The sequence below is a fragment of the Calypte anna genome, chromosome 7 (assembly GCF_003957555.1).
Source record: "Calypte anna isolate BGI_N300 chromosome 7, bCalAnn1_v1.p, whole genome shotgun sequence".
NCBI lineage: Eukaryota > Metazoa > Chordata > Aves > Apodiformes > Trochilidae > Calypte > Calypte anna.
Window position 1 is genome coordinate 35813583 of NC_044253.1, and position 27221 is coordinate 35840803.

General features: G+C 41.1%; 2 protein-coding genes across 5 annotated transcripts; both read left to right on the top strand.

Moving 5' to 3' along the window:
• The first annotated feature begins 25 nt into the window (after positions 1–25).
• CFLAR (CASP8 and FADD like apoptosis regulator) lies at positions 26–14324 on the top strand. 4 transcript variants are annotated; one of them, XM_030453773.1, is made up of 10 exons: positions 26–70; positions 5172–5428; positions 6221–6326; positions 7217–7352; positions 7501–7598; positions 8676–8727; positions 8945–8994; positions 9404–9482; positions 11438–11951; positions 12469–14324. In XM_030453773.1, the coding sequence occupies exons 2-10, from the start codon at positions 5205–5207 to the stop codon at positions 12605–12607; spliced, it is 1398 nt and encodes a 465-aa protein (XP_030309633.1). In that variant the 5' UTR covers positions 26–70; positions 5172–5204; the 3' UTR covers positions 12608–14324. The 4 variants fall into 4 exon arrangements, with proteins under 4 accessions (XP_030309633.1, XP_030309632.1, XP_008494158.2 ...); XM_030453772.1 differs by lacking the exon at positions 26–70 and adding an exon at positions 1615–1648; XM_008495936.2 differs by lacking the exon at positions 26–70 and having other exon boundaries at positions 5110–5428.
• Positions 14325–16341: 2017 nt separating this feature from the next.
• On the top strand, positions 16342–26914 carry CASP10 (caspase 10). The gene is made up of 11 exons (XM_030453775.1): positions 16342–16374; positions 16424–16499; positions 18820–19157; positions 19306–19396; positions 19940–20075; positions 20228–20316; positions 21458–21494; positions 22169–22257; positions 23779–23890; positions 24635–25130; positions 25650–26914. The coding sequence occupies exons 3-11, from the start codon at positions 18844–18846 to the stop codon at positions 25822–25824; spliced, it is 1539 nt and encodes a 512-aa protein (XP_030309635.1). The 5' UTR covers positions 16342–16374; positions 16424–16499; positions 18820–18843; the 3' UTR covers positions 25825–26914.
• The last annotated feature ends 307 nt before the right edge of the window (positions 26915–27221 follow it).

A 27221-nucleotide genomic window follows, 5' to 3' on the forward strand; every position in this document is an offset into this window, starting at 1 on the left:
AGACTATAGAGGAGTGCTTGCTCTTGAACCCCCTGTGTTGGATCTGTAACCTCTTCAACCATGCCAAAAGGTAGATCAGAGACAATTGCTTCTGCCTCTGGCACCATGCTTTTGGTAGGAGTGTTTGTGTTTTTACATAGGTGTTGGTAAAAAACTAGGTAGCTGGGTTTACTGTAACTTTTCATCACTTTATTTCACAAACAATGGGGAATAAACACAACAAAGAGTAGTTACAAAAAGACTGGACAGATATCTAATCATACACCCAAAATAATACAGGATTATGTTGAACAAATCAGAGGGCTGATTTGGTTTTATTTGAGTTGTTTGGTTTTGAGACCAAATGTTAGACTCAAATAAGAAAGTTTGCAAGAAGGTAGAGAGGTATCTGAGCATCAGCAGGGAAAAGTGATTTGTACACATCCAAAAAGCATTTTTCCACCTTGTGCATACTGTGGAAAGCAGAATCTTCTCTCTCTTGTTGTAGATTCACAAAATGCATTTTGGCATCAGTTTGTTTTCCACAGAGGTTCACTTTATGATTCTATAATGCGTAGAGGTGAGATTATATTTCTAGTTCCAGCTGTACCTGAGAGCTGGATAAAACAGAGCACCCACAGTTCCTGCACCCCATCCCTACCATTCTGGACTTTTTCCTCCAGTCCTCTTTGGACTTGCTCAGCATAACTTAGCAAAGTACATTCTTATATATATATATATATATATATATGCATATATATAAAGGCAAAGGTATGGCAGGTATGGCTCACTGAGGTGTTAATAAGTAGTTACTCAGCACCTTGTCTCTTGGTGGTTTATACCAAAGGAATTGCCCAGTTTGAAGGGACAAGGCATTCCTAGAAAATTCATGGAAGCTTACACAACTTTTACACATCTGTACAATGTTATCCACAGCATGAACCAACTCCAGTAAGGGAGCAAGACACGCACCAAGCAGTGAAGGCTTCTACATAAAACACATGCTCTCACTCACTAAAAAAGCGGCTTGTGGCCACTGAAAGGCTACTGGGACTAACGCAAATCTGTTTCCTTGTCCCCAGCTGTATAAAAAGCAGCCCTTTTGTCTCAACACCAGCCTCCCGCCAGCGCCTTCCCCTCACCGCTGCTCGGCCGCCATTTTGTGCGGCACCGGCCCCGAGCTCGCGGCGGGAGCGCCCCCTTCCTTCCCTCCCTTCATTCCCTCAGGGCCCCGCCGCCATTTCGGGAGGCCAGGGCGGCTTCCTTTGCGCAGCCCGGAGTTCCTTCTCCTAAGGTAAATTAAAAAAGACGAACGAAAATCATAATCCTTGGTTCACCTCGCACCAAAACGCTTAGCGGCCTCATGTAAAAAGTTAGCGAACGTAGCTCGGCAGAGGTATAAACGATGGTAAGGCGGCTGGAGCCGAGAGGCGAGGGGAGATCTCTGCCTTGAACAGCCTCGCTATCTGCGCGCAGAGCTAGCGCGGCTCTCCAGGAGCTGTAAGAGGTACAAGAGAGAAACGCTCTGTTTTCCCGAGGAGAGGCGGTATCCGAAACCACGCCCGGTGCTGGGGAGCCCTTCTCCAGGGCCAGCACCTCCCCCTCCTGCTCTGCTCCCCATGCCGGACCTGGCCCCTCGCTGTCGGTGAGAGCTGCCCTGCGCGTTTCGGTGCGTTTTACCTTTTCCCCCACATCTTTTTTCTTTCTGGCCCTCCTCCCCAGCACACTTCTGCTCCGTGATCGGGTCCTCCTCACGGGTGTGCGGGCTGAAGCCGGGAATGGAGGGCGGCCTCGGCCCCACCTCGGTGTGGGAAGAAACGAAACCCGTCGCTGCTCACCCCCTTCAAGCTGGTTTGGGTTTTTTTCTTTTTTTTTTCCTTTTTTTGACTTGCAGAGCGGACTTTCCTCTCCCTTAATTTTACTAGTGTGATTTAATGTGACCGGGTTTTGAAAGCGTCGTGGAAATATGGATTAACTCTCTACAGTAAAAACTTTCAGTTTCCATTTTTTAGCAGCACTGGGGTGTTAATTACTGCGTCTCCAGATGGAAATTAGCGTGGTTACTAATAGCTTGCATCGAGAACAAACTATTAAAGCCTAATACAGTAATAAGAAGTTGCTGTGGGGTTTCCCTGTTTTTCCTATGTGTCTCGTATCAAGAAAAATGAAACAGTTTGAAGAATGCCAGGTGAAAGAGACTCAAAATACAGTTGCCTTTGTGTGTTTTCACCGGCTCTAGCTCTTCAAACCAAACAGAGCTGGGAAAGCACAAAATGCCGTGTCTCCTACAGAAAAACAACATCCTGCTTCCTTCCCCTAGCTATGGGGACTTGGCATTCTCTGTCATCTGGTGTAATACTTTCCAAATCAGAGCTCCACCCACTGATGTTATAATCCTGGGTTTGCTGCTGTGGAGATGGTTGTGAAGTGTTTTAAGAAACAGATAGTGTCAGAAACGACAGACTGCAGTTGTAGACCACATCTAGAGTGTGACTATTTCCCTGTTCTTGAAACACCTTCCTTCTTAATACGAGGCCTGATAGGTACATTGATTTACCATCGTTAATATGGGACACTTCTCACAATAGTATCTGTATATTGTGCAGCATTTGTGTTGGCATCATAGGAACAAGGGTTTCATGAATGGTATTAAATAGCAAAGAGTAAAATTGCTTGAGCCTCCACTTGTTAATGCCAACAGAAAGTTCCTGGAGCCTTGTGTGTCTTTGTGGAGTTTTAGTATGTTTTTATTTCCTATTTCCTTTTTCCTGGGTGGAAAGAAAACAAGCAACTGTCCTTGATTTTGGTTGTATTCTGTTACAGACTGGGAGCAGTGTGAGGTAGTTAAAAAATAGGAGAATAATTAACTTTATTAGTTTCACAGAAGCTAAGGAACGTGCAGGTGTTTTTCTGCCTGTTTCAGTGTGGAATGGAAATTATTTGTGGCTTGAGATTAAATATGCTTGCTGATATTCTCAGGTGCTTACCATAAAAATACCCTTCTAGTGAACCTTGTTTGCAGTTTTGTACTCAGGGTCAAATGTCAGTGCAGATTTACACTAACGTGCCAGTGGAAAAGGTTTCCTGTGCAGTAGGTAAGAAATTAATCAGCTTTAAAATCTTATATTTTGTCCGGGAAAGTTGAAAGTTAACTAAGCCCAGAAGTTTGTATTTATGTTTACTTTGGTACTAGCTCCTTGCAGTGTTTCTCCTGACTTATTTTGAGAACAAGAGGGTAGATGAATTGCCCTGACCCAAGTAACCTCAGTCTGCTTCCCAGAAGAGCCCTTTCCCCATGAAAGTTCAGGATGATAGTGAACTAAAAAAGCCAGACTTTGAGAGAACTCTCTCTCGTCCATATTTTCCCTTGGGGCACCAGGGTTTTTCCTGATTTGATTGCAGCAGGATGAGTTGTTTTTTCTTGTTGAGTGTAGGACTGCCCCTATGACTCACTTGGTCCCTAATGCTGCTGTGGTCTTGCCAGAATACTTTTGTCTGCCTGTGGTGCTCATGATTTCTTGAAAATCAGGGATGCAAATGAGAATGTGAATTCTTTAGGTTTCTTTTCAGTCATGCTCCTGCTCCGTATGTTTTGCATTGAAATCTTTACTCATTATCTAAAACATTGAACTGAAGAGGAAAATCTTAAGAGTTTTCTTGTAGCACTATTGTCAAATTATACATGAACATGAAAACTGTAGAGTCAGGTTTGTCTCTGCTAAGTATGAGCTTTTTTCTTTGCTCCTGAGAAGCTTTTTCTCCTCTCCTCTTTGTGAACAATTTAAAGTGGCCATACCAGATGGAAGGGTGCCCTTTTCTTCTGGTGGTAAAGTGATCTGGCTTAGATACATTCAGTTGATGCCTTGCCCCCATAGGGTGGCATTTCTGCTCTCAAAATATGGTGACATGGTTTGTGGATGCAAAATTAGAAATTGTTTTAATTCATACTGAACACTTACTTCATGTTACTCTTAATTATTCCCCACTCAGAACCCTGGGGGAATGAATGTTACTAACAAGTCACTACATCTGAGCAGCTGTTTTGCCTGTTACTTGGATCATCATTCCTGGTTCCCTGGACCAGTGGCATCATACAGTAGAATGTGTGATCCTAGGTAATTTTTCCTTGTTTTTTCCCCCACTAAAACTAGGCAGTAGTCCCCAGCAGGAATTTGTGACATTGATCTTTGTCCAACAAACCCAAGCTGATGTAATGAACTTTGTGGACTCCTGTTGGAACATATTGGATTGAAACCAATGTGTGCTGGATCTGGATCAGTGGATTTGGCAATGGTCAGATGCCAGCCTTCCAGTGTTGTTGTGGACACACTTGCATACAGTCTCAGCACTAGAGGGATTGATCAGCATTTTTTTTCATAATGACCATGCAACTTCTTTTATATAAGTTCACAAAAATGAGTAATTCGTATGTTCTTTTTAAAGTGTTTTATTTCTGCCTGTGAGGGTTTTCTTTTGCTGTTTGCTCTGATCACATTAGGGCTACATGCTGTTGCACTTCTTAGAGCAAGCAGTGCTCTGAGGGAAAACACTGTGCTTGTGACTGTCCCTTTTGGGTTCTGAAGAAAGAGCTGTGTCAGAGGGTAAATGTCTTGAGACTTCTAGGGGAGAAAAAGTGGCAGTGTGCACAGAAGTGTGGGGTTGCTGGGAAGAGATCAGAGCTTTAGACTCAACTCTTTCTTGAAGAAACATTTGAAATACCACTCATCACAGTGAAACAATGACTTGTTCCACTTCCTACGGAATTTCCAGACACGTGACAAGTTAATTCCACTTTTAAAATAACTTGAATTTTTTTCTGATTAGTAAGACCTACCAAGTACTTTTTCTTCTGTAATGAGCAGCTGAGAGAATCCCTCAAGAACAGGAGATCTGTGTAGACTACTTTGCTGTCTTAGCTGTGAGTGAAATATATCAGATAGAAGAGTTAAGTGTGAGCTTTTGCAGCAGATCACTGATTTAGGACTTTTGCTTGTCTCCCACAGAACTGCTTATGTAAGAAGGCATCTTGTAAGAAGGCATCTTGTTATGAATGAACACCAGAGGAGTGCTGCGATGGGCATAGGCTTCAAATCATGTCAGCTTTCTGTTTAAAAACAGTAGGCTGGTAGTTTTTAGAGGACAATAACAAAGTGATGACCAAGTGCCAAGTGTCAGCTGCTCTTATTCACCAGATTGAACAAGAATTGGATGAAGAAGAAGAAGAGATGATGGGTTTTCTATGCCGAGACCTTGCTCCTGACCTGGCCACTGCTGACCTGAAGGAGCTCTTGGTGGCTCTGAATGACAGGGAGCAGCTATCTTGGTTCGGCTTGTCTGAGTTGTTGTACAGAGTTAAGAGGTTTGACTTGCTAAAGAGAATCTTGAAGACTGAAAAGGCAGAAGTGGAAGCTCACCTTGCCAGAAGTCTCAGACTTATCCCTGATTACAGGTAACGTATTTATTTCAGATTTCAAGGCTACTCTAGTTTGTTAAAAATGTGTGTGGGTTGTTGAGTGAGTGGTTTTGTTATGTTTCTGTTTTAAATGTTAAAAGTAAAAGAAAAGTAATAAAGGACATTATATCTAGAGATAAAGTAAAAAGAGTATGTTGAGTTTGGTCCTTAAAGTAAGCCCCAGTAGCTTCTTACAAGTCATGGTGCTAGAAGCAAACTGTCTTTAAGGAGTTTGCTTGTGTTGCTCACTAAAACCAGTGTTGTTTGCACAGTTCTGGATTAGCAAATAGAAATGGCCTTTGAGAAGAACATGGTTAGTTAGAGATACTTTCTTTCCTAGTTTGGTTTGGCCACAAAGCCTCGTGATACAGTTCATGGGACCTGTCTCTTACTACTCCTTACTCTGTAGCTTTAAGAGGCTTAAGTGAAGAAACTACAGTTATTTTCTTTGAGCAACTTCAGAAAGAAACATACATATTCATAAAGATTTTTCTTTGTGTTAACTTCTCACTGAAATACAAACCCTGTAACTGCTGGGTAAAAACATTAAAGACATGTTCTGTAACCTCATTCACATGTACTGAAATAGTCAGGAGATTTCCCTTTCCCTAACAGAGGTGCTGATTAGCAGGAGTGGGCATTTTGTAACTGGAGCAGGGGAGGCTTTTTTCCTGCTGTTTAATTGGGAATAGTACATTAAGACTGGAATGTGGGAGAGGTTGGGCTGTTGGGCAAAGGTGGGATTTTGTTGAAAGCTAATCCTTCAGAAATGTCTCAACTTTATTTCAGGGTACTGATGGTAGAGATTAATGAGAATCTGGAAAAAGACGAAGTGGGTTCTCTTGTTTTTCTCCTCAGAGATTATGCCCCTCGGGTGAAAATGGCAAAAGACAAGGTATGGCTTTCTGCTGGTCCTCTCTGGAGCAGTGAGAGAGTAAAGTAAAAGACAGCACAACAGAGGAGACAGCACTGCAAGGGGTAGCAAGGCAGGAGCAGAGACAGAAGCCAGGAAGTGGAGAATATGTAGTGGCTTCTATAGTTTTTCTTTTTTTTTTTTTTTTTTTTTTCTTTAATTCAAAGAAAGAAGCATGAGAAACAGTAAGAAGTTACAGTCAAGACTTGCTGTAGTAGATGGTGTTAGCCTGAACCTCACAGGCAGAAGGCATTAAAAAAATCTTCATATTACTGATGTGGAAGACATATGAAGGGTCTCAAGCCAATAGCCAGATGAAATGTATCTGGAATTACAAAGCTGCTTTTATGTTTCTGTTCTGCTTCACTTGCAAAAGTTTTACTTGAAGTAGTACTTCTCTGTATGTTTGCATTCTGAATGTTTTAAGTTCTGTGAGAAAGCAGAGATTCAATAGAGAGGGTTCAGAAAACTTGACCACTGTACAGGGAAGACCAGATATTTCTGAGTTTTTCCTTTGAGATTTTTTTTTCTCCCTTTAACCAAAGGAGGAGAGAGGCTCTGCAAAATCCTCAAAGCTTTTCTTACCTCTTGGTTTCTGGCATGTGCAGTGATATTCCAAGTGGCTGGCTTCATAGCAACAGCAAAATGCTACTGTTTCCTCAAATACGTTGATGGTTTTCAAGAATGCCACCTTCTAGCTTCCATTACTCCTATGATAGTACCAAGAATTCTGACTCTTCCAGACAGTTTTTGTATTTCAGAAGGTGATGTCACTAGTTTTTGACCTCACTGCATTATTTTCTGTGTAGCTCTGTTACTGATAGAGAACAAATTACTGATGTGACAGTTTGGTTTTCTGGTTGCTATTCTAGAGTTTTCTAGCTCTTGTGGTTTGCCTGGAGAAACTACATTTGGTGTCTCCTAATCATCTGGATTTGATAGAAAACTGTTTTCGAAATATTCACAGGATAGACCTGATTAAGAAGATTCAGAAATACAAGTATGAAGGTAAGATGCTATTTTTGCACTGGTGTATCTTTACTGAAGATGACATTGCAAGTTCCAAGTCAGAGTATTCGCATGCTGTGTGGCTTTAGGCTTTTAAAACAGCTGATATATCATGCTGTACTGCTGTGTGTTTCTGTTAAATTTTCAGCTTCAGTGCCCTCCGTTCATTCTCAACCAGCATATGTCAATGCACTTCAGGCATCTCTCCCTGATCTCAGCCTGATTGATCCTCCTTATAATTCAAGGGTAAGTATACAGTAGATCAGACACTTTATTTCTAAATATTGCCAGACATTGAAAGAGAGAGGATTCATCAGAGCCTAAGGAATGTGAGATTGCTAGTAACAAAAATACTGCCTGGCTTATTTCTTATGCTTGCTATTTGCTGGGTATAGAGTCTGATTTAAGTCTTCTGACTGAAAGTTTCCCTTTGAAAAGTTACTGTGAATTTTTTCCCAATACTTGGACATGCAAAATCGTTGAAAGGTTTTTTCTGTTTCTTGGTGCAGTGAAATGTTTTGCTTCAACTCTGTTCTTTGCAAAACATATTCTTCTATGTACTTCTGGAGTTTGCAGGGAAAGTAGCCTTTCAGCTTTGGAAGCTTAAGGTTATGGCTTTTTAAGGAGAGCTTTTAAAATTTTTTTCTCTGTGTGTGAGTGTTTTGTTTTAACTTCAAGTAAGGTATCTCAGGCTGTGGAAAGTCATGGAATCCTATTGCGTGCACTGTTCTTTATATTTGGGTTAGGTCTGATATTGCAGTAGTATGACCTTAGTTAAAGGCTTTAGCTTTGCTAAATGAATTTGCTGACATTGTTTCTGTGATATGTTAAGTAAATATGTGCATGAAAGCTTCCAGAAAACACCAAAATGCACAGAAGCTTCCAGAACACCAGCGATGCGATTTGGCTTTGATAACCAAGCCAGTATAGCTTTGTTTTCCAGAGTAGTAATGGGAGAGAGTTTGCACTGACTTTCCATTCTCTGATAATATTGTTGTAAATTCCTTTCTAATTCAGTGAAAGTTACTCCTTGCTGGTATGTAAGATTCAAAAATTCACACTTTCAGAGGGTTTGTTTGTTTCACTGCATTAGGGAATAAGCTTTTCTTTGCTGGAATTTTTTTTCTGAGGAGGAATGGTTTAGGGTTTTGATTTGGGGTTTTGGTAGGGATTTTTTTGTTATTTTATACTTCTAATTAGCTGGTAGATGTGAATTTAAATTATGTAGTCTTTTTATTGAGGAACCAAAACACTACTATACTATATTTGGGGCACTTAATTCTTGAAGGAGAGAAGGAAAAAATACTTTTTTCTTCATTGTAGGTCCAGAATACGAACACAGGAAAATCACAAAACAGAGGAAGTCTTATTCTGAGTAAGAGCATTTTATCTGATTTTTGGGAATCTGCCAGAGCCATATGATGAATTTCATTGTATCAAAATCTTGTTCTTTTAACTTAAATAGAAACTAAGAGATCCATATGAATGAGAACTCGGCTGAACTACATAGGTTCTTCTTTAACTGATTTGGTGTCAATGAAATGTCCCTGGCACATTAATACTCAGATGGTGTCTGTATGTTTTAATTGCAGCAGAACCAGTCCACATGTCCATTCAGGAACTGGGACCAGCATCAAACAAGGTATGTGCTTGTGCATACATAAGTATGCAAACACAATACAAAGCTCTGCAGGTATTTACCTTATGTTTCTTTTTGTTCATTTTGAGGTTTCCTTTAATTGCATGCAAACAGAACAGTGGCTATATTCCTGTCTTCTTTAAGGATCATTATTGTAGTAAGATTGCCTAACACAAAATTTAAGCCTGTACTAGAAGTAGGGAAAAAAGTGATTAGACCACTCTGGTGATTTGGTTTTGTATGTATGTAGAAAAGATAAATTGTATCCCTGTAGATGTAGCTCCCTTCCACACTATGGGAAAACAACAGAATGTGATTGAACAGATCTGATGTGAATGAATTTGAGAAGAGTCAAGTCTGTGAGTTGAGAGATTGATGTACCAACTTCATGTTTGTCCTTCATGTTCCTCAGGTGTTTGATGATCAGTACAGAATGCAAAGTCAGCCTTTAGGAATATGCCTGATAATAGATTGTGTTGGCAATGACACAGGTAAGGGTCTGGCATTTGAAATTATCTCTTTAATCTTGGATAATTAAAACAGTTTAATATAAAGAATATGATGTATGTCTCCCAGCCAGACTAGGGTAATGTTGTTCTAGCCAGCTTGTCAGTCAGTTCTTGCAAGTTTTCTGGGGTGAGAGTTGGAAGCCCAAGCTGAAGTTAAAGCCACCTGTGCTAAACATTGCAAACAATATTTGTTTGGTTTTTCGTGGAGAGTCTCTGAATGAAAGAACTTGCTAGGAGTTAGACTTTGGAGGGGAGAGAAGGATGTTTGGGGAGACCAACAGAGTCGTTGAGCTACAGTCGTGCAGCAGGTTATTGGCATGATGATTTCCCACCTGTTAACAGAACCAAAACTATTGAAGCATAATGACATTGGTCACAAGATATTTTAATAGCTGAAGGCACATTTTTCTTTATTAATAAAGCATCTAGGCTTCTGTTGGATATTGCAGTGTTTAACTGAAACCATCACCATAGCTTTATAGTGAAAGCAATTTTCTTCCTTCCCTTTTGGTTTAATTAAACTACGGCATCAGCTCGAAGTTTGGTTGGTTTATTTTATTTTATTTTTAATTGTGACGCTTAGAATGTGTGCATGGTCTAAAGTGAAACCAAGTTTTGTATAATTGGGTGTGTGTGTATGTAAGAAGTAAATGTCAGGAAGAGCACTCTTTTGCTGAAACTCTGGGTTTCCGTGTGTACTGCTGCCCTCTAATGGGTGAGTGTAGCTCGTCAATGGCATCAGTACTGAATCTTCCACCTGAATTTTGAAAGCATGTTTTATTGCCTAGAATAGAGGGGATTTGCCTTTCTATTTGCAAACTTACTGAATTATTTAACAAAATTTAATCAAGAGAACTGGAGTGAAACTCTGTAATCACTGTTTGTCACCTCACTACAGTATAGCGTTTGTATCTACCCTGTACTTTGCTGACAAAAGTTACAAGTTCTCACTGTGGGTTTTTTGAGGAGAACAGGGTGGTAACACAGCTGCTGCTTTTCTGCCAGTTATTTCAGACACAGCCTCTGCTAATAGGGGATTGTTGTTCTTTTGAAGTCAAGGCACAGTCTAGCTTCCTGGGTCAGGTATTTTACATAAATGGGGCTTTGTGTTCCTTGTCATGTTGGAATCTGTGGATAAGCAACGAACACATGGTTTGTGCTGCAGAGGTGATGGTACAGGGATGACTCATTCTCATTCTCTGAACACTGAAAAAATACCTGTGGTGTTAATTACCATGCATCTGGTTTCACCCCCATGTTAATAAGCATCCAAAGGAGTTACTAACACAGCACAGGTTAGCACTAATACAGTGAAAGTTAAATCTTGATTTTTTTGGTGTTTGTTTTCTTTTTAATGTTTTAATTTCTAGCAGATTTGAAAGTATTCATTATTCAGCTTTTTTTTTTTTTGTACTTTATGATGGGGGAAGCATAAGTGACTGCAGATGATGAAAGGGAGCCTCTGTGTCTCCTATTCACTTCTATATTTGTGTAATAACCATTCAGAGTAATTTTAACAAGTTAAAAGGTGAAACACACTTCCCATGCTCTCCAGCTCAGTCCTTACTATTTCGAGGCTGTTCTGTGTGAAGCATTTTCTGCTCTTGCCTGATACTTTTAAGTCCTAGAAATTTGGGTTATTGGCTCTAACTGAAAGCATGAAAGTGTCTGGGGAATTTAGGACACATCATTGCGTGCCAAATAATTGTCTTTGCTATCTATCATGAAGTACTTATCTCCTTTTAAAGACAAAATGCTTATAGTGCTGTAAGTGTGTAATATACTGTGACCCGTGTCCAGTAGTCCTGATTTTTCTTATTATTGTGATGAAAGAAACATCTTATTTCCAACATCACAATTCTGTAAACACTTCAGTTCACCGTAGCTGAGATCAAGTCTTGATGTGCTGTGATTTAATTTCAATTTGCTTTTTCCAGATGTATTGGAAGAGACCTTCAGAGGCTTAGGCTATGACATTTGCTGTCACAGATACTTAAATACGAACACTATGAATCAAACATTGCTGGAAGTGGCAAGGGTGCAGAAGCACAGGAATTGTGACAGCTTTGTTTGCATATTGATCAGCCGTGGAAGTCCTCAGAACATATACTGTACAGACAGTACCTCTTCTGGATTCCCTTTGGAACAAATAAAGAAATACTTTACAGCAGACTCATGTCCTGAGCTCCTAGGAAAACCAAAACTTTTTTTTATTCAGAGCTACATCGTGCCAGAAAATGAGCAAGAATACACTAGTCTGTTGGAAGTAGATGGGAATGATGAGAAAAGCAGTGGTAACACAAAAAAACCTTGTAAAGTCACTATCCCCCAGGTAGCAGACATCTTCTGGAGTCATTGCAAGGTGGATGCATCTGCCATAGAAAAATCTCCAAATTCATCCTCATATTATCTGCGATGCCTAGCTGAGCTACTTCACAATCCTCATAAAAGGTAAATAAAAAAAGAGGAAAAAAAATAACCCTTTTCCTAAACCAAACAGCTGGCCTAGAGAAAGGGAAACCTGAAGTTTCATCCTTTCTAGTTCTGAAAATTGTCTTCATGCTGTGTCATGGGCAAAAGCCAAGGGTAGCTGATCCCAGAATGATGGCACAGTAAGGTAGTCTGAAGTGGGAAGGAAGTTTCTAATTCTGCAGAATTAGACAATTAATTAATAGATTAATTGTCAAGACAAGTTAATTAATAGATAAATAACTAATAAAACCTTGACATGAAATCAGATATCATCATGTCAGCATCACCAGTGTCACAGCAGTGGCCTGAGTTAACAGATTCTCTCAAAAATGCATATTATGCCTTGGATTTTAGAGGTATGTAACCTCTGCAGGTTACCTCAGACTGAAATTTGAAGTTGTCTCCTTGTTACATCTGAAGTTGTCTTCTCTCTTTTATTCTTAAATGGTGTCTTGTCTCATTATGTAATAGAAATCTTTTACTTTTGTTGCTGCAGGAAACTCTCTATATTAGATATCCATACGGAACTGAACAGAAGAGTCTATGAATGGAATAAGACCTCTGACATCAGGCAACAATATTCACTTCTGCTTCAGCACACGCTGAGAAAGAAACTTTTTCTTTGTTCCACTTAACTGCTGTTGGAAAGAACATGTCTGAAGTGGCTAATGAGACACACTTAACTGCTGTCCAGGCAGTTTCACACATACTTTCACTTTATCCATGGTTATTGCATGTATATCTGAAGACCTTATTGATTCCAAACCCAAGGATGAAGAAGCATTTTGGTTTAAGACACTAGATTTTGTATTTTAATGCAGAAAGCTTTGAAAGCTTGGATGAGAATGGCAACTGTCATCTAGCATGGCCTCAGAACTTGCAAGTGCAACAGGTAGAGAGTAGAAAGAGCTTCAGACTGTGCTGTTGATTTTTCCAGGGTTTTGTGTTTTATTGTTTATTGGTTGGTTTCTAGCTCACGTATTAGCAGTGCTGGGGTTCAGGTTCTTCTTTTAATGCTTAAACCAAATACAAGCCAGAGCAAACCACTGGGAATCCACTGGGTAGTTTCCCCAGCATCTGATAATGGAAAATGTGTCAGGGAAGAATGCCTTCCCAGCAATGCCAGCTTTTCAGTGAGAACTTTTGGCTTGTGTGGCTCCACTGACTGGCAAAATAATGAGGGAAAGAAATACAGAAATTTCAAGCAGGAACAAGAAGGGGAATGGTAGGGAGAGCCAAGAGAAGAGAAAGTAGATTTGGGTTTTATTTCCCTGCTGTGTTAGAGGTTGTGGTTCACCCAGAACCGTGGTGTCATCAGTATTCTCCACGGCACCCAGGGGTTATGTGTGAATAAGTGAGCCAGTCTGCCATGTCATGGGCTGAGTATGTTTCCTGCTCATGCGACAATGAATCTGCATCTCTTGGGGCTTTACAGTGATCTGCATTACACAGCTAAAAATTGTGGGATTTTGGAAGGTGCTTTGTAGAAGCTGAGATGTGATTCACACTTATACCAGGAATATGTATAAAATATTAAGGTTAAAAACCCGCACATTTATTCATACTCGTATGCCATCTTCTATCAAATATAAAGTATATTTGCTATCACTGTAATAAATCTCAACTTATCTTTTTTTTAATACATTTCTACACAGTAGAAAAAGAATCACCTGTTTTGCAAGCCTATGCATACCATACTTTCTCTCTTTCCACTTGATAAGCTGTAATGTCCTCTTTAATAAAAGTATGTGGAAACTTTTAAATAGCTTTGAATTGGAAAATGCAACCCAGAATGTTACATTAAACTAAGCACACTTGTTGTTTGTGTCGCTGCAGTTTTATGTAGGCATGAGCATAAGAGGAAAAAGAGAAGATACTTTTTTTCAAAATTCAGACATTCTCTAATGTCCTCTGTGAGCATTAAAAATACCAATTCCCATTTCATGATGTGTGGAAATAAATGTACTGTAGCAGAGCAGGGAGAGGGGACAGACCTTCCCTTCAGTTTACTCTTGTGTAAGAAAGGGCTTGTGGAGCTGGTCTTTTTCTTAAACCAGTACCATATTCCTTCTGGCCTTAAAAATATGTGTCTTAAAATTACACTCATGTGTATTCCACATGCTGAAGTGGAGAAGTTACTGTATTGCATCAACAGAACTTTCTGCTTTATATGTGACAGGTAATAAAATGCCATTCATTTCTGTTCCTGAATATTAAAAAATGTACTTTCTTAAAATAAACTCCAGGTGTCATTTTAAAACTCTCATGTTGCTCATGTTTCACAGGTTGAGAGAGGGATTTTAAAATTGACAGTTTTGGAATCTTACAAGTTATTTCCTATACTAGCTGGCACATAAAGAAATAGGTTTTCTGTGGTTGTAGAAACAAGAAATGATTCCTGGAATTATTTTATTTTATATAGGGATATGATGTTAATAAGTGTTATTCATTTTACAAATTAACTTCCTTTTTCCCATTTCCCTCACTAGCTTTTGCATGTGATGAGCACTTCTGCTGCTTTATAGACAACTAAAAGCAGGGAGAATGGGACCAAGAGGAGGCAGAGAGATGAGAGAAAGAAATATGGAAATTTCAAGCAGGAGCAAGAAGGGGAATGGTAGGGAGAGCCATGAGAAGAGGAAGCAGAGAAAAGATTTGGAGAGATACAGCATCAATATTGGAAGGAGAAAGAAGAAAACCAGAGAAAAGAGAGGAAGGATGTAAGGATAATAGTGGCTGTTCTTACAGGATCTAAACATGTGGTAGGTTTTTGTGGGTTGGAGTGGTGCTAACAATTATTTACTTAAAATACTAACAGTATATTCTGTTTCTGATCATTTTGTGACAATGAAGATTTGGTTTGGGGGCTATGAACTGCTTGTGTTCTTCACTTCAGTGCATGACAGTAAATAAAATCCCTGCCCCCTTCCTTTAAGAAATGATAAAGAAACACTGCTTTGAAAACTAGAGGCTGCTATAAATAACAGTAAAAAGGAGTCTCTGCCTGCTTGGGTTGGGAGTGATCACAGCCCTTTAATAACCAAATGGAGACATGCCATCTATTGTGCAGCACCCATGGGTGTCACATACTGATTTTCTACACTGGTGTCTTGTCACTCAGTAGATGTTAAACTGTAGCAATACTTATCTGGTAATGATTCATCTGGGCAGTGGTTTTTCCCTTGGCGTCTCTTTATGGAGTGGTGTGTGGGTTGTATCAAGTTGTATCTGTGTTAAAGGTGGAGTAGCCAGAAGGGGGAAAAGAATTCTGGATCCATCACAGTTCAGGGCGTTAGCAATGTTTAACAGGAATGGTAAAAGTGACATCATGGTGGAATTTCATGGTTAGGGCCTGCCAAAGTGTCTGGTTTTCTGAACCTGCTGTTGAGCAAGATAAAGGGAGTCACTCCTCCTCTGATGAGTGTGACCAGTGCTTGGAACAAGGCTGTCAGACTCACAGCTCCAGGACGCTGAGTTTCACTTTTGCTTTCTGGTAACTAAAATAGAAATGGCTTGTACATCTGTGTGTGCTGTGCATAGGAAAGAGGGAAAAGAGAATAGGCAGGGTGATGCCTTTCACTGGCTCAGGAGTTGTACCTGCGAGGCAGGAGATTCTGGTGTTTTGCAGCAGTTAAGTTGTGTGTTGTTTTTTTTTTTCCTCAGCTGCCTGTATTGCTGTGGCTAAGCTATAAATCCAGTTTACTTTGTACAGTTAGATACCTGTGTCTTACAATGATTACCTTTCTGTACATACCATATTTTAATATTCATGTGACTCTTGAGCCTGCATTTTCAGTGTTTTGTAGTATCATAAGAAACGTGATTCGAACAGGTGCCTTTACTAAAACAGCAGCATGATTTAGCAAAATTTGTGCTTTTTTACTACTTAGTTACTACTAAATTTCTGAAGAAGAGTTCAGCAGGCAGTCAGAGTTGTCCCTGCCCCTCTGTAGACCGCAGAATAACCCTTCGGATTCTCGGTCTGCTCTCTGTTGATCTTTAGGGTTTGTTTCACGTGGCGCTCTGTGAAAGGGAGCTGGCTGGATACAGGACTGCTGACTCACTGCTGACTAAGCTAAGCTGCTGTTTCCGTGGGGTTTCGGTGTTGGACAGCAGCGGCTCTTTGCCAGGAAGACTCTTCCTAGCCGGGATCCACCGGGGTGGGGCTGTGGAGGTTCGGAGGTGTCAGCGGAGCTGGCGGGAGCCCCGAGGAGGGGTACCCCCAGGCGGCCTGACACCCTCCTTGCAGTCGGTGCCGGAAGTGCTGCCGGTGCTGTTTGCTGATCAAACCCAGCTCCAAGGCCGGGGCGGGGCGGGAGGTTGGAAAACCCCGAGGGCGGGCCGAGGGGGAAAGCAGCCCCCCTGGGCCGCGACTCAGCGCTCCCGCACCTCCCACCGGGAAGCGAGGCGGGAGCAGCTCAGCGCCTGCCCCAGAGGGGCTGCCGGGGGAGGCGAGGCGGGAGCAGCTCAGCGCCTGCCCCAGAGTGGCTGCCGGGGGAGGCAAGGCGGTGGGGATTCGTGTTGGAGGTAAAGAGAAACAAAAAAAGGAGGGGGTTGGAACTGAAGAGGAGAGGAAACGCAGGAAGGCTCCGGCTTTCGAGTCCGGCGCCGAAATCGCGCTCGTTTCCGGTGTTGTGCAGCCTCCCCCGGGGCTGGAGCTGAACGCTCGGCGTGCTGTGGGCTGAGCCTCGCCGTTCCCTTTTGCTCCCTGGTTTTGAATTCTTAAATCTCTTAGGCTGGTGATGCCTCGGTCAATACAATCTTAGAGGGGTAAAAAAAAATCCTAGTAACTTGATAATCCTCATTTCTTATTTTACGGGATTGTTCCTTCTTTCTAAATTAGGGACGTTGATCCATCACTTTTCTGAGTGTCGATGTTCTGCATGTTGATGGCCTCTTATTCGGGTGAGCCAGGGCCAGTCTGTAGAGCAGGGAGGTCTGGGCCGCTGGTTCTAGTGCTGCGTGTTAGCACTTACCTTCTTTTGCCGGAACAAGGGTTGGTGGGTGGCTCGTTTTCCTTCTTTGCTTTAGGACTGGTTTTTACCGTGATATTTTAGAAATTCCCTGTGAAGCTCACGAAGTTGCGGAGGGTTCTGAAAGCACCGCAGGGGGAAGATGAACAGCGATGGAGCAAGCAGGGAGCCCACCGTGTTTCCTTTCATTTTAGTGCAGGGAGAGAGCGGAAGCCCCGCCTGCCCTCGTTAGGGAGTAGGGAAGAGATTACAGGCAGCTGGGACGCCTTGGAAAGTCAGAGTATTCCAAACTCAAGAAAAAAAATTCTTGGAGTGAAAAAAAAAGCTTTCTAGGAATGGCAGTAAGACAGACTTAAACGATTTTAAAGATAGATGACAGGATTTGAACTGGATCTTGCTTCAGTTAAGTTGCTGCTGAAGTGGCTATATCAACCTAGTGTACCCACAACTCGAGCCTGTTCTCTTAAAGCAGTGATTTTTTTTTTTAAACCAACTTAGTTGAAATCACTAGCTCTAAATTCTGAGTTATGTCAGTTTGAACCTGGGTTATATAGGGTTGTTAGTTTAGGCAGTGATCAGTTTAACCTGAGCTATTGGTTAAACTTAGGCGATTAAAGCGTGTAAATAGTATTTTAAAATAGCTTGTAGCTAAATTAATTTAAGTCCAATTTACTGTGAAGTGATGCAGTTTCTGTGTGTAGATAACTGGCTGAGATCTGAACCTTTCTGATAGCTTAAGTGAAGAGGGTATCACACAACACATGGGGTTTCATACGAGGAAAGAAGGAACATGAAGAACTGTTACTAAGATGTGAGAGTAAGTCTGGATACAGGAAAAAGCAGTCTGACCTCTGGGGTTTTTTACACAGGCTCCAATTTGTGACTTGGGGACAGGACACAATTTGGGATTCCTGAGTTCTGTCACACTTCTTTCCTAATTGGGCATCTGTACTTGGGAATTATGTTTTCTTTCTGCTGCTGAACACAAAAATGCATCAGTCTTTGAGTCCCCATGTGCTATCCTATAACCTGTAGTTTATCTGCTGAGCTTCTCCTTCCAGATGCCTTGGAATCAGAGGTTCTGTCCCTAATCCACTTCCCTGATTTTTTTCTTTTGTGCTTCCTCACATCCAAAGCTTAGCTGCTTCCATCTGCTCTAAAGGAAAGGTCAGACCTACCTTCCCATTTGGGCAGAAGACACTGAAGCATCTTTTTACCCTCTCAACCTTCTACAGGCAGACAAGATCTGCCTAGGTTATGTGGAAGAATGGTGGTTAGACTCTGTTAAACTTGAGTAAGATTGACTTGCTTGTGCAGAGACTGAGCACTAAGCACTGTTATAGTTGAGCTGACATCTGCCTGTAAGGGAGGCTTCAGGGTTTCCCTGTGTCAAATGTGAAGCAGTGTGGTAGCAAGATATGACAGAGTGGATGGGTGGTTCCACAGCTACAGCTTGGGTGTCAGGCTTGTAACAGCTAACACCTCCAGGCTACAGAGAAGAATGGAATCTCAGACCAAGGAATGTATGTGGAACACTGCACTGTCTCCACTGAGAGCTGCAAGAAGTTGCTGCAGAGACTCATCCTATCTACAAACAGAGGAGAGAAACAAAGATCTGAGGGTGGAAGATATCTGAAAGAAATAGAAGCCATCTAGCCCAGATTTCTGCTCAGAGGAGGGTTAACTTCAAGTTTAGACTGGATTGTTCAGGTCTTCTGCCAAATCTGGTCTTTGTTATCATCATGTGTTTAGAGAAGGAACTAAGTTTCAAATTTATTTAGAAGGAAGCTCCTCTCCTGCAGAGAGTGCTTCCAAAGAGCTGTTGGATGAAATCCTATTTACAGGTGTTCCTAGTGTTTGCTTTCTGCTTTCAGGCAGAGACACTTGGTTCCAGCAACATGGATGATGACAACAGCTGGAAGTTCCGCAAGCAGCTGCTTTTTGTTGATGAAAATCTCAGGGCTGAAGAGGTAGAAGCTTTAAAATTTCTCTGCACTGACTTGCTGCCCTTCGGTAGACTAGAAAATGTGAAGTCAGCACTGGACATCTTTCAGCTTCTCATGGCTGAAGATTATCTGAACGAGGAAGATAATTTCATACTAGTTGAACTCTTATACAGAATTAACTGCCACTCCTTGCTCAGGAAACTTGGTTATTCCAAGCAGAAAGTGCAAGAATGTCTGCCTGAGAAGGGAAGAGTGTCTCTGTACAGGTAAGCTTGCAGGGGGGTTCTGTCAGCAATGGAAACATGACTGACATCTATGTCCTACCAGTTTTCTTTCCATTTTTACATTCTCAGATTTGTCTTATTTCTGCACTGTCTTCCATTCTGCTTTTATCCCCCTGGGTCTCTGTTCCAGGCAGATGCTGTATGACCTGTCAGAGAACATCACCAGTGAGATGCTGAAGGAAGCTGTGTTCCTCCTGCAAAAGCATCTTCCAAAGCAGCAGGTAACTCTTGTGTGTGAGGAGAGAGCCAGGTGTGTGTATGATGGAAAGGGAGAAAGGAGGGGGGAAAATAGGATAACTATGAGGAGGGAATTGTTTGGCAAAAAAACCCACCAAATTCTCCCCTCATCTGTCCACAGCTCCCTCCTGGCTGTACCTACTGATTAGCCCTACGTGCAGCTTATGCCCTCTTCTGCCAGTTCACAGTCTTGCATTAGGTCATCAAAGGATGACAAATCCAATCTTTGCCCTGCTTGAGCCTCCTGCAAAGGAGATTCCTGTCCCGTGTGTCACTAGTTTCCCAGCAATAAAGCCTTCTTGAAACCAAGAATTATCAATAGGGGTTGGGTGGATCTGTTTGAACAAGATCATGCCAAATAATCATGGGATCAGTAGCTTTTTGTGGAGCAACATTCCCACCTCCCACAGTGATGTAAAATTGCTTCTTGTTGGGAAGCAAAGCAGATGATGTGATTGTTTGAGGCAGACAGGTTCTGAGCTCTCAAGAATAATAACCATATTGTACTTTCTCCTTTTGGCTGTCAGTCTGCCCTGGAATTGATGATTTTATTGGAAAAACAGGGCCTTTTAACTGACAACAACGTACAGGTGCTGGAGGAACTCTGTGTGAATGTTTCACCTGATCTCCTGGAAATAGTAAACTGCTACAAAAAGACAAAAGGTGAGAAATTCAGTAGGTTTGCTAAAATGCAGGGAGCACTAGAAGAGTCTGAGCAAGTCAGTCTCAAGCTCCACATTTGCCTAATGTGCAGATTCACACAGTTCTAGTGAAAGGCACTTGGCTTCTCACATTTTGTCTCTTTCTGCTTTCAGTGTCACTGCCTCAGCAGGAAAACACTCTGCCCATCAAGGAATCCTCACTGTCTCACACCGGAGATGTCAGAGTACTTGCTAACTCACAGGTACACTGGAGTACTTGGTGCCAGCTTGGGTTTTTTGTCTTTTGGGGGCTGTTTTTTTTCTTGTCTGAATTCTGAAACCATACTGGCTGTGAGATTTTTTTTTTTTGCCACATCTTCTGAATTGGTTTAGGAAGGAAATAACTTACTTGTTCAACGAGAAATACAGCTGCATGTGGGATCAAAGACTGGGGGTCAAAAATACTACACATGGTCATGAGCAATAGGGGAAAAATAACATTAGGAGGAGAGATGAGGGGAAAAAGCAAGACAGGTGCCTTCTAAAGAATGTGTCAGTCAGTTGGTGCTGCTTGTTAAAGTTTTAGCTGATGAACACTGAACCATCTCTGAAGGCTAACACCATTCTTTGATGACCATTTTCTCAATGTCCCAATGTCCTTGATCAGTTAAACCCCTCCTCCAGCTCCATGATGAATCAGAGTGGGAAACTCCTCAGGGCTATAACTGATGGCTTTTTTGGGGGACAAGAGGAGAGGAAAGGAGGGAACTTCAACCTAGGAGATCTTTCTAAGGAGACTTCCCAGGAATGAAGCTTCAGTAGACAAGAGCCAAAGAAAATGAGCTATTTAGCATCAGAAGGGTTTGCATTACTGGTGGCTTGAGCTATACTTGCTCTACATGTATAGAGGGCTTTGGGGAAGCCTTCATACTTGGCACTTTGCACAATAAGGAATGAATATGGTTTTATGAAGAAACCATAGATGTCTCTTTGGCATCTCTGGTAGCAGTTTTCTCTTAGGCAGGAGCAGAATCACTAGTTATAATGATTTACACTCAAATAATTGTGCTGGAGACTTTATATGGTGGAACCTTTATTTTGTTTATGGCAACTGCCAGCCCCTATAATGAGAGCATCATCTGGAAATGAAAGAAAAAAATTGCTCTTTTCCTTTATCATTAAGAGAAAATACAGTTGTTTCCAGCTCTTTGGGGTTTGCTGTACTGGGGAAGTCTTTTGTCATTTCATTGTGAAATGCTTTCCTGCTTTTAGGAATTCAGTATTTTCCCTACTCAGACTTAAAAGAGCTTTGCATTAAGCCTGTTTTGCTAAAATCACTGCGAAAACTTATTACTTATAGTAATGATTTTTAACACAATATTCCCTGTTTCCCTCAAAAAACAGGTGACCTCGTTCGAGTCTCTCAGCTCTAATATTAATGGTAAGAAGTTCTGAAGCTATGTTTGGTTTTAATTACCTTTATGTTTAATGGTACATTCCTTTACTTTCTCTGGGAAATTCCTAGCCTTTGGTTTGATGCAACACACTGACTTTGCTGTCTTCTTGGAAGAGTCATTTGCTTGCTGCACAAATAGACTTGAGATTCTTCTGTTCTTACATGAAAGAGACAAGAGAAAATTGGCAAATCCTGTGTATTTGGTCTGCTGTTTATTAGAAACTAATTGCTTTCTGGAAAGTGAAATACGAGCTGTTTTGGGTTGGATATAAAAAGATGACTTCTTTCCTAAAAATGAAAAAGAAATTTTCTGTTTAAATATTCCTTTGGAGGACAAGACAATGGGACACTTGTGACTGTTCATAAAACAGACGTATTAATTTTTCCTTCTACCATGGATATTTTTGTTCCACAATACCAATACAAACAGAAACATTGTTTTTGTCACAAAAATATATATATAATAAAAGTAGCATGGAGACATGTTCAGAATAGATCCTTTGAATGTGACAGTGCTATGTCATATGGAGGGATTATTCCTTTCAATAAAACAGGATTTCAAATTAAAAAGTGCTGTATTTTAGCTAAACTCCTTTTTTTTTGCTACATCTACTAATATTAGATTTCCCTTCACGAATATCTATGCTGTGTTTTCCTAGATAACAAAGCAGCAAATCTTACACAAGGCTTCTCTGAAATGCACCTGGAGCTGCCTGGAGGATTGAACAATGCAGAAAATGAATCCAAGGTTTGAGACAACCTCTTAAATCTTTCTTTTTGAATACCTGGGTATGTGTGAGGTCTTCATCCTTTAATGATATTTGTTATGCAAGATCATGTGAGATGTCTGGGTGTTCTAACAAGTTTTTTGAGTTGTCTGCTCAACTGGAACATTTTGGAGAATATTTGAACCTTGGAGGCCAGAAACACCAATACTGGAAGGCGTGGTGGAGGCAACACAGGTGTAATACCTCTGATGTCACCCACACAGCAGTGTGTCTGCTTGTGTTCCTGACACAGGCAAAACATTTGATGTTTTAGAAAGCTGCACAGTTTGGAGATGGCAGCAGCATGTGCCAGACATTGAGACAAACAGCTTCACAGTTCTCTCTTTCTCAGTCTGGCTTAGAAAAAACTTCAGGACATCTTGGAATGAAAAGAGATCAGGGGTAGCATGCATAAACCTTTGAGAAGAATAAAACAAGGCACAAGTTTTTAAGAAGCTATTGCAGGCAAGAACAACCTTTCTTCAATAAACCAGAGGTCTTGGTACAGAAGAAAAGATCCCCTATGTGAGATCCCTTCTTAGAAGCCCTTTGTGCACTCTGGAACCTGGTACAGCAGCACAACCACTGAATTCTCCCTCTGGCTTCTTCCTTTTGATGAGCATGAGTACAGAGGGAGCAAGTTGCTGTGTTTGTTTATAGCTATTTAATTGTTTATAGCTATTTAATTTCTTGAAGCTCTATATTCAAGAGCTTCTAAATTCAAGCACTTCCATTTTTTGAAGTGCTATAACGTGGTTTTTTGTCAGCTAGTGCTCAGACTGCTGTAAGGACAGTACTTCTTACTGCTGGTGGAAGAGCTTGCAGTGCTACTTCCATTTTCTTCTACTAGAAAGTCACCAAAGCAGGTGTTTGTTGTTCCCTACAGTGAGCAGAAAGGAACTGTAGGGGTGCAAGGTTTTTGTTTTCTACCCAAGGCTGGAATTAAAGATCTGGTGACTTCTCAATTTTTAAAACATTCTGAGGAGGTAACTTTTAAGTCTTAGCAAAACTGCTCATGTGGCAGCTTTATGCTCTCCTGAGATCTCTGTTCTGCTTGCATCTTTTTTTCCAGTGGATCAGGATGAACCACCTGCTCCAGGTATTCATCCACTCAAAAAACAACTCGAATGTCTAACATCCTACAGCATTCTTGTGAACCCTCTGCCATCTGAAGTTAAAGTATTGGCATGGCATTGAGAACAGTTGGAGCCTTCTGTCCCCATCACCAGTTCAGAGTTTGGCTGCTGAATCCCTTCCTTTTTCATCCAGGTGGCCATAAACCTTTCCTCTGCAGTTTGGTAATATGGAGACAGGGTGTGCTTGGGCCTTCACCCATGGCTTTTCACACAAGGGGGCACCACTGAGTTCCACCTTTTCAGAAGTAACCCACAGGCTTAGGTGCCTCTAATTTTTGGATGCTGATTTTAAGACATGTTAAGGCAATACGAGTAAAATGAATACATTTTTGGAGGCTGTAAGCTTTTTCCCTGTCCTTTATACAGAGCATGACAAGCTACAAAATGGATGGACCACACAGAGGATTCTGTCTTGTTATTAATAATGTTGACTTTGATGGATCTCTCCTGGAAAGGAAGGGCTCTTGCAAAGATGCTGGTAAGTTACTGAAGAGAGATTTTTTTAAGGATTAGTCTCTCTGTTTCCTTGGGCCAGTTGCTTGTCTACTATTGCTCTATATTTTATTGTCAGTATTTTAGTTAATATTCTTGAAGAACAAAATGTGTTTGATATGTGTTAAATTATGTCATTTGTGTATCCTAGGGGGGAAGCAGTTAAAGGATGAGCAACCATGGTGATAATGATGCAGCTGGATCTTTTCTAATAGTTTTAAGGATCACTTTTTACTTAGCCTTTATTTGTACTAAGGAACTAAAACTGATGTCAACCATCATTCTACATAATAGAATGAGAAATTTTAAGACTATGCAGCTCTACATACTTTTATTGTAGTCTTTTCACTCTACTGATCTGTGGGGTATGAATCCAACAGTCAAAACTGCAACTGGAAAATAATGATGTGAGGAAGGTTTTGAAAGATCTGATCTGAAGCTTCCTCATGTTTTCAGATGTCCTTTGTGAGCTCACCTAGTGCATCAGTATACACTATAAAATGTTAGTGTGTTTTCTTAAACTTGTCTAGAAAAGTCCAGGAACTCTGTGTTTGAGCTGATGCCATCTTTTTTGATTTCAGTTAACCTTTAGTTGACATTGATGTAAGGATGAATCTGCAGAAGTGTCTGGGTGTAAGGTCTTTCCTGGTTCAGATTAGCTTGCATGGTGCCTTCATAAAACAGTTTTCTACTGCCTCGATTTTTCATTTTGTCTTTCTTTTAATCACAGGAGAACTGGAGAGAGTATTCACGTGGCTTGGTCTAGATGTGAGAATTTACAAAAACAAGACATCTACGGAGATTAAAGAACTCATGGAAAGGTGGCAGCGTTTCCCAGGTCACAAAGACAGGGACTGCTTTGTGTGTTGTATTCTATCTCACGGAGAGTCAGGAGCCATCTATGGGAAAGATGAGGTGCTCGTATCAATCCGCACCATTATGTCCCACTTCACTGCCAAGCAGTGCCCACAGCTGGCTGAAAAACCCAAACTCTTCTTTATCCAAGCGTGCCAGGGCAAGGAGATCCAGCAGCCTGTCCACATCGAGGCTGATGCACACGTTCCCTTCACACAACAGAGTGTTTCTCCTTCTGAAAGCATTCCTGAAGAGGCTGATTTCCTCCTGGGAATGGCCACAGTTGATGGCTTTGTCTCTTTCCGGCACATTCAACAGGGGGCTTGGTACATTCAGGCCCTGTGCAATAAACTGGAGCTGCTGGTACCAAGGTAAATACATTGCTAGCTCTTCCATGAAAAATGGGAAGAACTTACCCTTTGGGGTTTTTTTGTCTCCAAAGGCAAATTCACATAGGAATAGTGATCCACGTTCTGAGGTGGACAGAATCGGTGAACCTGAGGATATCAGCTTGCCACTGATAAATTTACATTAACACTGCTAGGTGCCATACAGATAATTTGGAGAATGCAAAGGTTTATGTAGGAAACCTCAAAACCACCCACCTATATTCTTTAAGGCAGAGCCATCTGCTGTTTGAGTGGATTTAGGTAAAAAAAATTTACTGTTATTTTTCTTTACCAGTTGAATCGAGCCAGGCAAAGTAAGAAAAGATCTTTTGTGTTTAAAGTGACTCAAAAACAAAAGAGGAGAAATTTGGAGTAAAGGTTGTATTTTCTTTTTTCTATTTTAAATGTTTATACTGTATCTTCTAGATGATCTGGGAGGTGCTACGTGGAGTCCCAGCTTCTCAATAATTTCTTTCTCTATTTTTGCTTCTCTGGCTGCAGGGGTGAAGATATTTTGTCAATTCTTACAGAAGTTAATGAAGATGTGAGCAGACGTGTTGACCGCTTTGGGACAAAGAAGCAGATGCCCCAACCAGCATACACCTTAAGAAGAAAAGTTATATTCCCAATACCTAAAGAGCCTCCTCCTCCTTCACAGCAACACGGAGGCTTTTAAAACACATCCCTTTGTCAGCACATCTCATATAAACACAGTTCACTACACTACCTCTCTTAAGGCAGTTACCTCAAATCCTGCAGAACTGTTAGCTTCAAAGCAAATTTTTATTACCAAGCAAACTATGAAATTGGAGGAGACACAACTAAAACAATCTATGTGCCAGCTGTTTCCATCACCTGTATATTTGCAGCTAGCAGGATTGGGTGAAGCATGCTTTTCTAACACATACCTGCACAGGGTGAAGATATAAAAGTGTATTTCTGACAGTCTTAAGAGTCACAGGTAGCCTTCCATATCTAAACCAGGATTGTTAATGGTTTGGTTTAGGCTCATTGTGTTTTGTTTTGCAGGCTGACAATCCTGCCTCTACATCTACTAGTTGTGTTCATTGAGAAAGACAAAGGTGGTGTTTTCATATCACTTCTCAGGGGAGAATTTAGAGTAGAAGATTTACATGCCATAAAATGTGGCACTCAGTAGAGTATAGGTTTAGTACACTGGTCAGCTTTGTTAAGCATTAATTTCTGATTATTGTTTTTTAAGATCCAAAATGCACATGGGAATCAAAGCTCCTTGCTGCTTGAGCTTGTAAGACTCCCGTGAGTTCACTGAAATAGTGTCATGATGTTTTGTTACAAGCAATTACTATGAATGTTGGCTTCCTTTCTGCTTTTTACTGCATTAAATTTATACTCCTTTTTAAATGCTTGGTGAGCTACAAATTATGTCCTGAAGTAAGACTTCTCATTTCTGACTGACTCCTGGACTTTGTTGTTGGACTGCATGAATCAGTGGGGTTTTCACTGCCTCAGGGTTTAAACCAAAGCGAAAGTTTATTTCAGCAAAACACTAGCTGTTATTTCTGATTACTGGCCATGAGTTAGGGTGAAGGTGTGAGAGAGTGCTGTTGGACACAATTTTTAGCCTGCACTATTGAGAATTTTTAGGAGGGGAGCATTGCAATGCAGGCAGTTCACTGAAACTCAGTGGTCACTTTGTGTCTTGACGAATGGGTCATGATGAATGTTGCATTTGAGCCTTCTGAGTTAGCATGGCTCCCACACTTGAAGTCACATTTTTGTCCCAGATAGAAAATGCTTTATCTGTTAGTGGTATAGATAACATATAGTAACTGCTCAGCCTTGGTGCACTCTTGGTTTATATGCCTGAGTAACCATTCAGTTTGGATCAGTGCAGAGTTAACACTGACAATAATTTTGACCCTGTTTTGAGGGTTCTTGTTTTAGTTTCTAGGTTTGGTAGACAGAAAACATCATCATGTCATCTTACTTTCTCTGTAAGATAACAGAGAAATTACCTGTTCTGGGTGGTCTCCAGTTAAATCTTAGGTAGGTAAAGGCAGTCAGAAGAGTCTAAGCTGCCCTGAGCATCCT